We start from the raw sequence: 15,987 nt of genomic DNA, 5'->3' as shown, positions 1-15,987 counted from the left end.
CGAGGTCAGCGTATGAAATGCAATAACCTGTATGAAGTGGCGCAATGTATTTCTTCATAACCTACTTTAAAGATGTTAAACGGCATCTCGTAATTTGGTGTCATATGTTTTGTATCGTCAAGTACGATGCTCTATTATCTTTCACACCTCATGTCCAAACTTGACATTGGCAGTGACGTCTTGTATCACACCCCATCCCCACTCCCGTAGCAACATCACACCGAACCGGACTTGAGTCATGCGAGAGTGGTTACCAAGACTTACTCCAGTAACAGCACTTACATGACACTGTGTATGTAGGCGTAGGATTGAGTGATTGAGTTTATTTTTACGTCGCTTTTTGCAATACCAAAGCAATATTACGTCCGGGGACACCAGAAATAGGTTTCACACATTGTACCCATGCAGGGAATCGAACCCGGGTCTTCGGCGTGACGAGCGAACGCTTTAACCACAAGGCTGCACCACCCTCTACGTAGCCGTAGGTCTCTCAAACATGAGAAAGGTACAGTTTTGGGGAAATGTGAACAGGCATCCTTGAGATTCTCTAATACATGTATATATCTTTAACGTATATCAACAAACGTATACAAATATACACAGTTGTGGCAATTGTTGACTGAACTGAAATCATCTTTAATATATAGAAATGGGTGCTGTTTATTCCACTGGCAACTGTAAAGTTCTAAAGGAAACCATAAAATGTTGACATAATATTTATCAGGCGTACTAATGGCTGACGACAAAGTTTTTCCCTCTGTTAGACTATCAAGTATTAAGTTTCTAACATAATCAATAACGACCGCCTCCGTGGTGTAGTGGTTAGGGCGTCCGCCCGGAGAGCGGAATGTCACGGGTTCGATCCCCGACCGCGTCATACCAAAAGACGTTAAAATATGGTACTTGTTGGTCCCTGCCTGGCGCTCGGCATTAATGGGTACAACAAGGACTGGTCGGCTCGGAGTCAGTATAATGTGTCTGAGTGGGGTATTCATGCTTCACTGCGGCATGGTATCTCAGTGGGCTAGCACTATAAAACCAGCCTAAGTGTGGGCTAGTACAAGCAGCCGCACATACACATACACACGCATGCACGTCGTCATATGAGCGAAATATTCTCAAGCACGACGTTAAACCCAATTTCACCTCCCCTCACATAATCAACAACGTAAGTATTTCAAAATACTTATGGAAATCTAGGTATGAGTAAGACTGATCACATGTGAATCTTGATATCTCTGAACTGTTTTCATGTACATCTTCGAGAATCAGTTTGTGGCACAGACTTGCTCATGTTCAATTACAGTAAACACTTTCTAGAAATGGTAAGGTAGCATTGTTTTATTAATTTTATTCCTACTCGTACTTGTACATTTTGTGTTAAAAAAATTCTGAACTTGTTACAACGAAGAACGTCTTAGTTGCATTCATATGGACACATCTGAAAACGTAAACAATATACGCTCAAAGTTTGCTCAGTTCTAAAAACATGACGAGATAGATACTCTCTTACAAAAATTAACTGGTTTACCTGACATGCTGGATCTACTAAAAAGGTAATATTTTTTAGTTCCCAAGAAATCTTTAGTTTTTACTTTCAGAGACATACGGTGAAAACTATTCGGTCACAAACACGTGTATGAAAAATTAATCAGAAAGTACAACGAGAAACGTTTGACCCCAACGGTGATTAATATCTAGGAATGAGGACTTGAGCAGTTGGTAAAGAAGTTTATGAAACATATATTTACAGCCTCTCCGTATCAACGTGGAAGCCCATGAATACGATGTCTATAATACAGATACAGAACTTCTGGAGCACTTGAAAGGCGCACGGCGGCTTGTAACGAAAGCGTAAAAATAGCACCAAGGTAAATGTTGCCACTGCCAGGGTCTTAGTACTATATAGACCCCGGAAGTGATCCTTCTTAAATAGCGAGAAGACCCGGCAGTGGTCCTTCTTATATAGCGTCAAAACCCCGGCAGCAGTGATCCTTCTTATATAGCACTAAGACCCCAGCAGTGATGCTTCTGATATAGCGCCAAGACCCGGCAGTGATCCTTCTTACATAGCGCCAAGAGTGAAGGAGGAGGTATGATTTTACGCCGCTTTTACGGCGGGGAACACCAGAAATGGGCTTCACACATTGTACCCATGTGGGGAATCGAACCCGGGTCTTCAGCGTGACGAGCAGTTGCTTGAACCATTAGGCTACCCCACCGCATCTGTAGCGCTGAGATCTGGCAGTGATCCTTCTTACATAGCGCCAAGACCCGGCAGTGATCCTTCTTACATAGCGCCAAGACCCGGCAGTGATCCTTCTTATATAGCGCCAAGACCCGGCAGTGATCCTTCTTACATAGCGCCAAGACCCGGCAGTGATCCTTCTTATATAGCGCCAAAACCCGGCAGCAGTGATCCTTCTTATATAGCACTAAGACCCCAGCAGTGATCCTTCTTACATAGCCCCAAGAGTGAAGGAGGAGGTATGATTTTACGCCGCTTTTACGGCTGGGAACACCAGAAATGGGCTTCACACATTGTACCCATGTGGGGAATCGAACCCGGGTCTTCAGCGTGACGAGCAACCATTAGGCTAACCATCTGTAGCGCTACCCGGCACCGCATCTGTCCTTCTTACATAGCGCTGAGATCTGGCAGTGATCCTTCTTACATAGCGCCAAGACCCGGCAGTGATCCTTCTTATATAGCGCCAAGACCCGGCAGTGATCCTTCTTACATAGCGCCAAGACCCGGCAGTGATCCTTCTTATATAGCGCCAAGACCCGGCAGTGATCCTTCTTACATAGCGCCAAGACCCGGCAGTGATCCTTCTTATATAGCGCCAAGACCCGGCAGTGATCCTTCTTATATAGTGCCAAGACCCGGCAGCGATCCTTCTTATATAGCGCCAAGACCCGGCAGTGGTTCTTCTTATACAGCGCCAAGACCCGGCAGTGATCCTTCTTATACAGCGCCAAGACCCGGCAGTGATCATTCTTATACAGCGCCAAGACCCTTGACGATACCTTGATGCTGGGGTTGTTTGCGTTAGAAGCCCACGTGAGAAGATGGACAAATGCGCTCATCTGGTAATGTGTAAGGTAAATCGTCTATCATTTGATATAAACAATGAAAATATTCATATCTATGACATAAATTGTAATAATCAAAGTCAGGCGTTGGGTGGGGTGAAATGTGGGCCTATGCCAAAGACATTGGCCTCTTCTGAGCTCGTGTGTCCCCAAGAAGTCGTCCATAGGCGCTGTTGATAACGTACAACGACCGTGACGTCACCTTGCGAGGCGTCGGTTTGGTTGTTATGGTAACAGAGGAAGTTGACTTGGCTACCGTCTGCTGGGAGACCATCTCTGCGTGTGCGCACTTCTTAGCTTCCGCCACAGCCTGTCTGAAGATGTTAAGCCTCCCTGCTATGATGAATACGGACATATCCCTGAGGAATCGTTCCCAGTTGACGGAACTGTAGATGTAATAAAGAAAGTACAGTTAACACTGACAGAAGTACACTGACTCTTTATGCTGCTGGAATATGTCGCAGTTGTCACACAACATATGTCACATATATATGCAGACAATAGGTCACAGTTAACAATTTCAATATCACCCGTGTTGTTTCGGAATTGGTTTACTACTTCTTTAAAAAAAATATTTCAGATATCAAGGCTTGTCACATTCTTGATGGAGCAAGGCCCAATATGATGTTCTGTTCATTTTATGGGAGAAATATCAATTTAGAACCATGATACTGGAACGACCAAGCGGATACTGGAACGACCAAGGGAGACCACTCTGATAGATTTGGGTTCGGTTTTTAATATATGTTTGGGGGTCCGGGAGACAAACTGCGACCACGTCGTGTGTGAGTCTATCGTGTAGCTGAAATCTTCAAATTCAGTTCTTACAACTCTTTGTATTGCTATAAGGTAATTACCAAAACTGCACATAATTATTCTCAAAAACAGGTTCCCCTGCTTATTGTATAGCTGTATATCAGCTGGTGGCAGGATAATATGGATGACCGGGTTCGTAAAAACAGCTGTAGCAACGTTTCCGTATAATTGTATTAAAACATTAGGTTATCCATACTATCTTGGCATCAGCGTGCCAGTCACAGATCTACTTGCACAATACCAACTTCATATCTCCTCATTAACTCACCCTGTGAGGTCGTCGTCGGCAAATTCTATCTTGTCTTGTCTATAGGTCACGTGGAAGATCTGATCACTGGAAATGAAAGTATTGTGTTTATGTTCAGCTGAAACTACATATGAGTGAGTTAGTGAGTATGGTTTACGTCGCTTTTAGCAATATTCCAGCAATATCACGTCGGGGGCACCTGTAAATGAGCTTCACACATTGTACCTATGTGAGGAATCGAACCCCGGTCTTCGGCGTGACGAGCGAACGCTTGAACCACGAGGCTACCCCACCGCCCCCAAACTACATATGGAATATTTTACTTATGTTATATACTCATGCCAATAATGGTTGTCACCCCCTTCAATTTTTTTAATTGGAGAGGGGGTGTGGGGAGGGGGGTGACAACCATAAATGGCATGAGTATATAACGAATATCCCACCGTGGGGAGGGGGGTGACAACCCGGGTTACGAGTGGTCTTCGGCAACCTATGTTGCTCGAAAAGCAGTTGACGGAATCAGGTGTTGATGCATGTTATCAAATCCCAAAGGTGCAGATCTATGTTCATAATGTCAATCACCGGATATTCTAGTCCTCATCCGAACATTTACACATCACCTCCTCATAGCTGTATTATTGTGAGGCGTTAAACTACAAACAAACAAACCAAGAATATCAAATGAGGCTTTACTAATGAGACTGAAATACAGTGAAGGGCGTTACTCATAGATTCGTCAATCCGGACATTCGTTGATCCCAGCATTCCGGTTGAACGAGGTTTCAGTGTAATTGGGTTCACTATATGCTAAGATATAACATACAAATGGACTGGGGGTGGTGGGGTAGCCTAGTGGTTAAGGCGTTCGCTCGTCACGCCGAAGACCCGGGTTCAGTTCCCCACATGGGCACAATGTGTGAAGCCCATTTCTGGTGTACCTATCGTGATATTGCTGGAATATTGCTAAAAAGCGGCGTAAAACTAAATTCACTCACTACAAATGGACTATGGGACTTATGGGTAATTGAATTTAGTTTGTATGTATGGTGCATATTTATGGACAACATAGAAACATTTCCTTGAAAGAAAGTTTACGTACGCTTCAGTGACTACTTAAATCATACCAGGCGTTTAACCTTCCCGATACATTTATATTTCTAGAGTAGCTCATGCGTGGTAGTATCGTCATATGCGGTTATGTTTTAATGTTGTTTTAAAGTGCACCATAAACTTATCGGCAACAGATAAATTTTAACGATTTTTTTATTGTAATCAAACGACATACCTTTTTTCTCCTATTTCTTTTGTTTGTTTCTGGTCCATAAATTCAGGTTGGTAGGTCGAAAACGGAAGATAATTAAAATCTCCTCTCCATAATCCTTTGTGTAATATTTAAGGAACATTGAAAACTGATGTTAATCATGATATTTTACATGAATTATTTTTTTTGAAATCACTACTATACAAGTTTAAATTTAACATACGTATTTTACGTGTTTCTGGTAGGTGGAAGAACTACAAACACCGCTCCTATTCAAAATATGTTTTGACACATTTTCATTTCTTTGGAGTAGACAGAATCGAAAACCAAGACATTTTAAGTTTGGGCCTAAATGATGTGATGTACAATACTGATATATTTGTTTCATTCTCACTCGAAGCTAAACATTTCTTGCTCACGAAGAGCGCTTTGGCACCGTGTTGATTGACTTTGTTTGTTTTATGATAATAGCGTACGGTAATCACCATAAATCCTCAAATAAACGTATTGATTTGTATTTATTTCGAATAAAGCGAAGAAAGTTTATCTAAAGGAAGTGTTATTTAGTATCAAAATATATTTTTCAATATTGTTTTGAAGGCATTTCTCGATGTGTCATCGTTGTGTCGGTTTAATCAGAGTTGATTTTTAGATTTCATTTTGGTAGGTTAAAAAGGGGTTTGCTTGAGGAACATCAGATGAATTTGTGAACACACCAATACAGGGCCTTTTCTTGATATTTTGGATTTTGTTTCAATGGTGTTGTCTTTGCGTTTCCATAGAAGCAATTAGGATTCAGGCTGTTCAAGGCAGCAAGTCGGTACTTTGTGGATATGAAAGTAGTGTTCATTTCCGGATTATTATTCATAAGCCGACAATAAAAAATAACATATATGACATTTCCTTTGCCAAATTGTGAAAACAAATCACTGCTTGCGATTTAAAGGAGACACGTCGGGAATATGTTAGTTGCTTAGGTATGTACAGTATATGCAATTTTACGTTTACCAGTATGTTGGAACGAAAAATGTGAAATAATGTGTTTGGTTGTTGTTATTTAACGTCACACCCAGCACAATTTAACACATAACGGCAGGTGTGAAATAATGCTAGCCCTGACTGCGGCCTTAAACACTATTCACATATACATAACAACGTAAGTGAGAGAACACGAAACTTACACCCGTGAAGATCCGGGATAGAATTGATCTTCAGCAACCCATGCTTGTCGTAATTGGCAAATAAAGGGAACGAGCGGTTGGGCTCACTGACACATGTCATTGTATTCCAGGGCCTAGATTTTCGAAGCTGTCTAAGTGCTAAGATAGTCGTAAGTGCCACACATTAACATTAACTTGATGCATGCTATCGTATAACAGCTGCATGGGTCGATGATCATGATGTCAATCACTGGATTGTCTGGTACAGACTCAATTATTTACAGACTCCCGTCATACAGCTGGACAATTGTTAAGTGCGGCGTCAGACAACAAACAAACAAAAACGTAACTTACAACTGTGACGTCAGACGCAGTAAATCATCGCGGGATATGTCCCCCCTTCCAGTCTTGTCTCGTGCTTTCACAATCTCCCGGGCACACGCTATTTCCGGTTCAGTCAGGTAACGGACCAAGGAGTTCTGGAAAACGTGAAAGTACAACGTGTCTCATCACCGACGGCACTTATAAGTGAGTGAGTTGAGTTTTACGCCGCCTTTAGCAATATTCCACCAATATCACAGCGGGAAACACCAGTAATGGGCTTCACACATTGTACCCATGTGGGGAATCGAACCCGGGCCTTCTACGAGAGAACGCTTTGACCACTAGGCTACCGCACCGCCCGGCATTAAAAAAGCGTCCACCTCAAAAGAACGTTCTAACAACGATCCCATAATGACAGCGAATAGGTAAGCATGTTTTAGCTCTCCAAGCCATGATTCATTTTTCGCTTTCCACACTCTGTCAGTTAGACTCACGACATAATTGTATTGATTAAGGGGATCAAACCCGTGCTTTCGGTGTGACGAGCGATACCCTATCCCACCGGCCCCCAGGACCAGAATAAATGAAAGTCTTAATGAACGTAACGTGCTCTTTTTTAACGTGAGAGGCGGTGGGGTAGCCTAGTGGTTAAAGCGAAGACTCGGGTTTGATTCCCCACATGGGTACAATGTGTGAAGCCCATTTCTGGTATTCCCGCCGTGATATTGCTGTAATATTGCTAAAAGCGGCGTAAAACTCATTCACTTTTTTAACGAGACCATAACGGATATGTTAATATTCATATGAACATGACTTGTGCCTATTCAAACATTTACATTGACATTTTCAGTATGCTGAAACTCTGGGTGACGGTCTGCAGAGAACCGGAAGACTCGCTGACCAAGTACATAGAGATATATACTCTACGTCGTACTCTTCAAGTACCACTTCCTGTTTGGCTCGGAAACGAGGCGGAAAACACACTAGTCTTGGAGATCCTATTAACAGCAGGTCCGTTATTATTCTGGGGTCGTGGAGGTCAACCAACAACTATTGTTGCAGTGGAAGCAATTAATTGAAGATTTTTTTAACGATTGCTCAGATGAAAGGAAAATAACTCTTTGATCCATGAATTAACGTGTAATTGTAATTTCGTTTTAAATCTAATTAAAGGTTGACGATCATGAATTGTGCACACGTAGCATTTTACAACATGTCCAAATATAACACAGGCATGTTTGCGTTTTGTTTAAAGAATTTGCATTTAATTTAATTTTAATTATAATAACGACCACTAATATAAAACCAATATTTTAAAGTGAAGTATTTGAGACTTGACTATGTCAGCTCAGAATCTGTATGGAAACTATTTGCGTGTACAAACAGAAATAAAACTGAATTGTGTACTTTGTTCCTTCTTTCAAGCACTTTGAGAGCCTCGTGATTCAGGAAGTTGCTCCAAGAGACGCGGCCAGTCAACCCCTTGCTTAGTTGACTGACAACTAGCAGCTCATCCCTCAACTCATCTGACGTCATTTCCGTTCCCAGCTGCCCCTTGTAGTGCAGCTTCCGGTAGGAGAAATATTGATCTCGAGTGAGATCTTCACCTGAATATTTAAAAAAGCGAAGACTCTGGTCAGGATTTATTGGTTAATGTATGATTACGATAATCACATTGGGGATAATTAACGAAATAAAGTCTAAGCACTAAGAAAGGTACACACGTTAAAGAAATGTCAGGTTTATACTTGAAAACAACACGCACCTGCTGTGACGTTACACTTGCGGAACATGTCGAGAAGCCCTACCATCTCTTCTTCCGTTAACAGGTTGCTCACATTGTCCTGCCGAGAGACAAATGCGGATATGTTATACACAGTAGGAATATGCTATAGCGAGGTGGATTATACATAGACGGAACGTGTTACAGTGAGGCGAAACTGCGTGTTTGTAACGTGTTCGGGTGATATGAACTGTACTCTATAGAAACAAGTTATTATGAGTGAGTGAGTTAAGTTTTACGCCGCACTCAGCAATATTCCAGCTATATGTTGGCGGTCTGTAAATTATCGAGTCTGGACCAGACAATCCAGTGATCAACAGCATGAGCATCGATCTAGGCAATTGGGGCACGATGACATGTGTCAACCAAGTCAGCGAGCCTGACCACCCGATCCCGTTAGTCGCCTCTTACGACAAGCATGGGTTACTGAAGATCAATTCTAACCCGGATCCTAATGGGTCAGTTATTATGAAGTGAACAGTACAGAGAGTGAACTTGTTATGGAGATGGCAATTATCGTCGAATCGACATTGTTTCCGCTATGTAGTGACGAGTCAGACTGTACACAATAGGAACATGTTATTGTGACGTCTTTACTCCACGTTATTTTGAGGTTAACTGTACACGCTGTATAGTGAGGTGGACCGTACAGAGTGGGAACATGCTAAAGTGGTCAGTAGGAACCTGTTATAGTGAAATGAACTGTAAACAATGGGAACATGTTATAGTGAGGTGGACCATACAAAGTGGGAACATGCTAAAGTGGTCAGTAGGAACCTGTTATAGTGAAATGAACTGTAAACAATGGGAACATGTTATAGTGAGGTGGACCATACAAAGTGGGAACATGCTAAAGTGGTCAGTAGGAACCTGTTATAGTGAAATGAACTGTACACAATGGGAACATGTTATAGTGAGGTGGACCATACATAGTGGGAACATGCTAAAGTGGTCAGTAGGAACCTGTTATAGTGAGGTGGACCATACAAAGGGGGACATGCTAAAGTGGTCAGTAGGAACCTGTTGTAGTGAGGTGGACCATACAAAGTGGGAACATGCTGAAGTGGTCAGTAGGAACCTGTTATAGTGAGGTGGACCATACAAAGTGGGAACATGCTAAAGTGGTCAGTAGGAACCTGTTATAGTGAAATGAACTGTACACAATGGGAACATGTTATAGTGAGGTGGACCATACATAGTGGGAACATGCTAAAGTGGTCAGTAGGAACCTGTTATAGTGAGGTGGACCATACAAAGGGGGGACATGCTAAAGTGGTCAGTAGGAACCTGTTATAGTGAGGTGGACCATACAAAGGGGGGACATGCTAAAGTGGTCAGTAGGAACCTGTTGTAGTGAGGTGGACCATACAAAGTGGGAACATGCTGAAGTGGTCAGTAGGAACCTGTTATAGTGAGGTGGACCATACAAAGGGGGGACATGCTAAAGTGGTCAGTAGGAACCTGTTGTAGTGAGGTGGACCATACATAGTGGGAACATGCTAAAGTGGTCAGTAGGAACCTGTTATAGTGAGGTGGACCATACAAAGGGGGACATGCTAAAGTGGTCATACTAAAGATGGGTGAACATGCTAGGAACCTGTTGTAGTGAGGTGGACCATACAAAGTGGGAACATGCTGAAGTGGTCAGTAGGAACCTGTTATAGTGAGGTGGACCATACAAAGTGGGAACATGCTAAAGTGGTCAGTAGGAACCTGTTATAGTGAGGTGGACCATACAAAGTGGGAACGTGCCAAAGTGGTCAGTTGGAACCTGTTTTATAGTGAAATGAACTGTACACAATGGGAACATGTTATACTAGGATGACTTATAGATTGTCCCCAACACGCATTTTTGGGAAATATATATATATTTTTCTCCGATCATACGCGGGGAACACACTATTTAGACAGAATTTTATCAAAGTTATTGACCCAACCGTTTTGAGAAAGTATGGATGCTAGGTTGGTAATGTGAGAGGACACGCTTGATATTCTGGGTTCAAACTTACACAAAGGTGACAACTCCAACCAGATGATGATTGGCTCGCATGCAGGTACTTCACAGCCTCGTTCTGGCATTGTCCGATTTTTGTCAAACAACTCTCGTGGTACACACGGAAGCACACGGCGCATGAGTATACCTCACTTCCGGTATAAACACTGCATATATGGCAAAGACTGTCGGGTGTCAACTGTCAAGGTTAAAATTAACAATCGGTTAGCAATTCAAGCTTCAAATGATGCATGAGTAGGAAACACAAATAAAAGATCATTAATATCAGGTTGTCGTGTTTTATGTTAGGTCATAAATGTGTGAATTAGATCAGTTTCAATTTCGTTTTGCATAATGATGGAAGTTTCCTCTTTCATGGCCAGCGTACATAACGAAATCCACACTGACCACAGTTCCAGGGTGATGTAGGTAAATGTGTCTGGAAGGCTCATTTGTTTTCTCATTCGTTACGTTTAACTGTGAAAGAGTAACCTTTTCGCAATATTTCAGCAATAACGGGTGACACCAGAATGGGCTTCACATGCACATTGTACCCATGTGCGTAATCGAACGCGGTCTTGGGCGTAACGAGTAAAGGCTTTAGCGACTAGCCTACCCCACCGCCCCCGTTTAACTTTGTATTGTTGTGAGTGAGTGAGTTTAGTTTTACGCCGCACTTAGCAATATTCCAGCTATATGGCGGCGGTCTGTATATAAACGAGTCTGGACCAGACAATCCAGCATGGACGCATCACCCCGTGTAGGTCGGAGTTAGAGTTAGCCTTCGGCTGATTGTTTTAAGAGGAACTAACGGTGGGTTGGTTCATGCATCTCATTTTATCGCAAGGGGTGGTAGGATAGCCCAGTGGTTAAAGCGTTCGCTCGTCACGCCGAAGACCCGGGTTCGATCCCCCACACTCACTCATTTTATATAATATTATTTAATAACGTGTAGGGGTGCTCATGATGTCAATCACTGGTCTGACCCATTATTTACAGGCCGCCGTCAAATAGTTTAAATATTGCGGAGTTATACAACATACAACCAACCAACCAAACCTCAATGTATACGTTTTACGTAGAAATGTGATATCTCACAACTAAAGCAGGCAAGGGCCGCAACTCTATCAAATTTCGGCTCCTTTTTCGACTGGTTGACTGTGCCCCTAGCGTCAGCTAAATGTCGGGGGGAGGTTTACCGTTTCTGAATTGTTCTGTTCGCATGATGTTAAGTTGTAATTTATAGTCAACTCTTGTTATCACGAGTTTAAATGGGACGAAACTGCAATGCAAAAAGGATTATTTATTGATTTGAATTGCAAAGGTCTTATACACCGAAGTAATTTCTAAAGGCCCTTGAAGTTCGGTACATTTGGAGTTAACTGTTAAGTCTCATTAAGTATTATCTGGGGTGGAGGGATAGCCTAGTGGTTAAAGCGTTCGCTCGTCACGCCGACGACCCGGGTTCGATTCCCCACATTGGCACAATGTGTGAAGCCCATTTCTGGTGTCCCCCGCCGTGATATTGCTAAAGGCGGCGTAAAACTAAACTCACTCACTCATTAAGTATTATCTCATACTTGTGAGTGAGTGACATGTATTTATCGCCGCTTTGAAAGGTATTCACGTAATTTTGAGGAGGTCCATGTTAGAACATGTCGCCACCAACCCCAGCATTCACGCGTCTTAGTAGTGAGTTGGGTTCGGTTTAGTGAGTGAGTTGGGATTTACGCCGCTTTTTTGCAATGTCCCAGCAATATCACGGAGGGGTACATCAGAAATGGGCTTCACACATTGTACCCATGTGGGGAATCGAACCCGGGCCTCGGTGTGACGAGCGAACGCTTTAACCACTAGGCTACCCCACCGCCCGGGTTCGGTTGATAGCACGCCGTTGTACCCGGACGCCGTTGGGCGTTCTCGGACTATAAATCACTGGTTTGTCTAGTCAAGACTCAATATTTACAAGCCATTGTAATATATAGTTGGATGCGCCGTCAAGCAACTGCGGAACGGTGATCACAGTCTCCTTCAGGAAGGAAGCGACGATGCAAGTAGCCAAGACAACGATGTGATCCTGGTTCAATCCGCTGACGTCGCAAGTAATATAACTATGAATATATTCAAACTTTATTTTATTTACTTTCCCTCTTTTGGGGGGATTCGTTTTTCATCTGCAAATTTAGCGCTTAGAGTCCGTGAATGTTTTAAGGCTGTTACGCTGTGGAAGCTTATGCATGGCAACTGTTAGTAATCACGTCAGGGACATCAGCGGTTGACAACATGAGGAACAATTCACTTTGTCTAGGGACCATAAAACACAGCAAGGGCCTCATCACTTGGCTTACATCACTGGCTACTTAATATCTAATCGGTGGTACAGCTTAGTAGTCACAACGAAGACCCGGATTCGATTCCCCACATGTATGAAGCCCATTTCTTGCGTCCCCGCCGTTATATTGAAATAGGGCTTCACGAATTGTGTCCCATGTGGGGAATCGAACCCGGGTCGTCGGCGTGACGAGCGGACGCTTTAACCATCATGCTACCCCACCGCCGCCATCACAACGGTAACAAATCATTAGGATGAATTCCGTATCTCATCTTGTGCGTCGTGATATAATACCCTATAATTCCCGTATCTCATCTTGTGCGTCGTGATATAATACCCTATAATTCCCGTATCTCACCTTGTGCGTCGTGATATAATACTCTATAATTCCCGTATCTAACCTTGTGCGTCGTGATATAATACCCTATAATTACCGTATCTCACCTTGTGCGTCGTGATATACGGAATGTAGATGGGCTTTATCTCGTCCGTTTCGACCCTCTCTTTCCGCACTATCTTACAGAAGTCACTGAAACGCAGAGAAGTTGAGAGGGAGCTGTTGAGGTTGGTCTTTACTGCAGGTTCCGACTTGCTCCTCTGGAACACTCGTGTCTTGTCCGTCACCTTGACGCTGTTGCTCTGTGCATCCCAGGGGATGATGTCGTTGCTGCTGTTGTTGATGCTTGCTTTACTGCTTTTTCCACCCTTTTTGGAACTCCCCTTCGTCTTTCCAGACGCACGAGCTGATTCAGATAAAGTGACTGTTTTTATCTTACTTTTGTTTGCTTTCCTTCGGGAAGACGCGGAACCCATTGTTCTGACTGACACCCTTGACAACTGCCGACTGTTCAGAGTTAAATAGGGAAACTGTTGTACGAAAATAAACCAGTTTTGCTTTTCCGGTTTCGAGTAGATGGGGTAATGTTGCAGTTGGTCCTAAAACTTGCTCCTATCCATTGAGCAGCGTTGTGGAAAATACGTAGTGGTCGCTGTACAGAAGCACGTACGAATGCAGACAACCTGAATGAAGTGGATCGTTCACAGCAAATTAGTGGTCCTGTTATTCAGGGCAGATCCCAGAACTCTTAGCAGAACACAGTAGCGTGACCATGGGAAAACGGACTATTACCATAACCTCCTTGGTGAACTTTAACACACATATCCACTTCGTAAAAGAGGTCGGGGCGGGCCAGTTCCCATTCCAGCAAGTAAATTCAACTCCCGTTGGTAATAGTATTCCTGCACCAGTGTTGGTCTTCAGTGGGGCAGCGTCCTCCCTGCGATGCTCTGTCTGCGACGACTGTAGGCGAGTGGGCTCGACAACCGCCTTGTATCCCGTGCCAGCATCTGTCCCGGTTTCCTTCCTCTGTAGACGTCATCGGCCTCGTGAAGTAAACAATAGTCACGAGACACGTGACATGGCAATCAAGTGGATTATCTAAGTGATGGGAACTTGTTACTAAATAAAATTTCAAGTATTACAAAGTTATATAATGCAACAAGAATGGCAGTGCTATAGATATCGTGACGTTGGGAAACTATCCACCTTGTTTGTTTTAGTAACTAAATTAAACAGGAAAATACGTTTAACTGTCACCGTTTCCTGAAGCTGTGATCATTGTGGATTGTTCTTAGGGTGATAGTGTTCTTTTCATAAACATGACTCAGCATCTACTAGAGAATGGTGGAGCCCTGTCACATGACTACATGATAATTCTGCAAATGAACAATGAGCCTTATGGAATTGATATACTAGATTATTATTCAGTGTCAAATGTTTCCGTATGTAAAAGTAAGGGCGTTACTGCACAGGTCGCCAAGTCATTGATCTCAGACAGATAATCACAACCATCTTCCTGTATGACATCCTTCGTGCGACTTCCCTGTTATGTACAGCCTTATGTGTGTTACAAAGATATACAATCAGTACGTAGGGCGGAAGTGTTTTGAATCTTTCAGTGCATTGGGTGCTGGAGACCCAGTGATTGGGACCCGTAAAGATCCGGGTTAGAATTGGTCTTCAGCAACCCATGCTTGTAAGAGCGACTAACGGGTTCAGGTGGTCAGGCTCGCTGACTTGGTTGACACATGTCATCGTTTCCCATTTGCGTAAATCGATGTTCATGCTCTTGATCACTGGATTGCCTGGTAAAGACTCTATTATTTACCCGCCAGATACCAGTAGCTGGAATATTTCTGAACGCACCGCTAAACACCCAACCAGGGGCGTAGCAGGTTTTCTATGTATAAATGCAAAATAGATGTACATTGACAGGTTCTGTAATTCATTTTCATTTGTTAATGATATACAAAATGTAGTCATTTTTAGTTCATTTGGAAGGGTATAATAGTAGGTTAAATATTTCTTTCTAAGGTTTTCAAAGGCGGGGCAGATAAAAAGAAAACTGTATTCGTCTTCTACAGCATTAACGTTACAGAGGTTGCCAATTCTATGGTTACGCGGAATATTCATATAACGCCCAGTTCCAACAAGCAACTCGTGCGATGAGCAGTGAAAACGGGATAAAGCTACACGGAATTTCTTTACAGTGATTTTTGATAAATAATATATTCTTGGCATAGTTGAGATTTCAAGTGTTTATAATACAGACATTTAGAGGATAGATTGATTGATTTAAGCCATGTGTGTTGATAGATGTCTTTCATTCATGGGTCAGTGACATAATAAAAGAATTTTCTGGTTGGGAGTTTTGATTATTCCAAACATAACCATATCCCGTTTTGTGTAAAATTCCCTTACATAGGTTACCCAATTTCTTTTCCCTTTTTTATCATATACTATCATCATATAATAACATTTCTTAGGAAATCTATGACATGGCATAGGTAACAATCGTAACCAGTACTTTATAACTTTAATAGTAGAACATATGTATAATGGAAATCTACCACACTCGCCGTATACCATAGTGCTACATGTGCTACATTTCACACCGAGATATTTTTTGCATGCA

General features: G+C 42.7%; 1 protein-coding gene across 1 annotated transcript; it reads right to left on the bottom strand.

Moving 5' to 3' along the window:
• Positions 1 to 2,649: 2,649 nt before the first annotated feature.
• On the bottom strand, positions 2,650 to 14,378 carry LOC124284654 (PHD finger protein 24-like). Its single transcript, XM_046720762.1, has 8 exons — positions 13,457 to 14,378; positions 10,697 to 10,879; positions 8,670 to 8,748; positions 8,312 to 8,511; positions 6,935 to 7,059; positions 4,181 to 4,246; positions 3,202 to 3,482; positions 2,650 to 2,906 (listed from the first exon to the last, which is right to left on the bottom strand). The coding sequence occupies exons 1-7, from the start codon at positions 13,823 to 13,825 to the stop codon at positions 3,206 to 3,208; spliced, it is 1,299 nt and encodes a 432-aa protein (XP_046576718.1). The 5' UTR covers positions 13,826 to 14,378; the 3' UTR covers positions 2,650 to 2,906; positions 3,202 to 3,205.
• Positions 14,379 to 15,987: the final 1,609 nt, after the last annotated feature.

Source organism: Haliotis rubra, unplaced genomic scaffold, assembly GCF_003918875.1.
Source record: "Haliotis rubra isolate DU_JTF1 unplaced genomic scaffold, ASM391887v1 Scf340, whole genome shotgun sequence".
Lineage (NCBI taxonomy): Eukaryota > Metazoa > Mollusca > Gastropoda > Lepetellida > Haliotidae > Haliotis > Haliotis rubra.
Note: the sequence above shows the minus strand (reverse complement) of the source record. Positions and strands in the feature narration are given on the sequence as shown.

Excerpts from the sequence above, each read along its gene's own strand:
- LOC124284654 (XM_046720762.1), bottom strand. The coding sequence starts at position 13,825 with ATGGGTTCCGCGTCTTCCCGAAGGAAAGCAAACAAAAGTAAGATAAAA. Across the intron at positions 8,512-8,669 it reads CAAGTGTAACGTCACAGCAG|GTGAAGATCTCACTCGAGAT; the intron begins GTGCGTGTTGTT and ends TTAAATATTCAG. Across the intron at positions 3,483-4,180 it reads GCCGACGACGACCTCACAGG|TTCCGTCAACTGGGAACGAT; the intron begins GTGAGTTAATGA and ends TTACATCTACAG.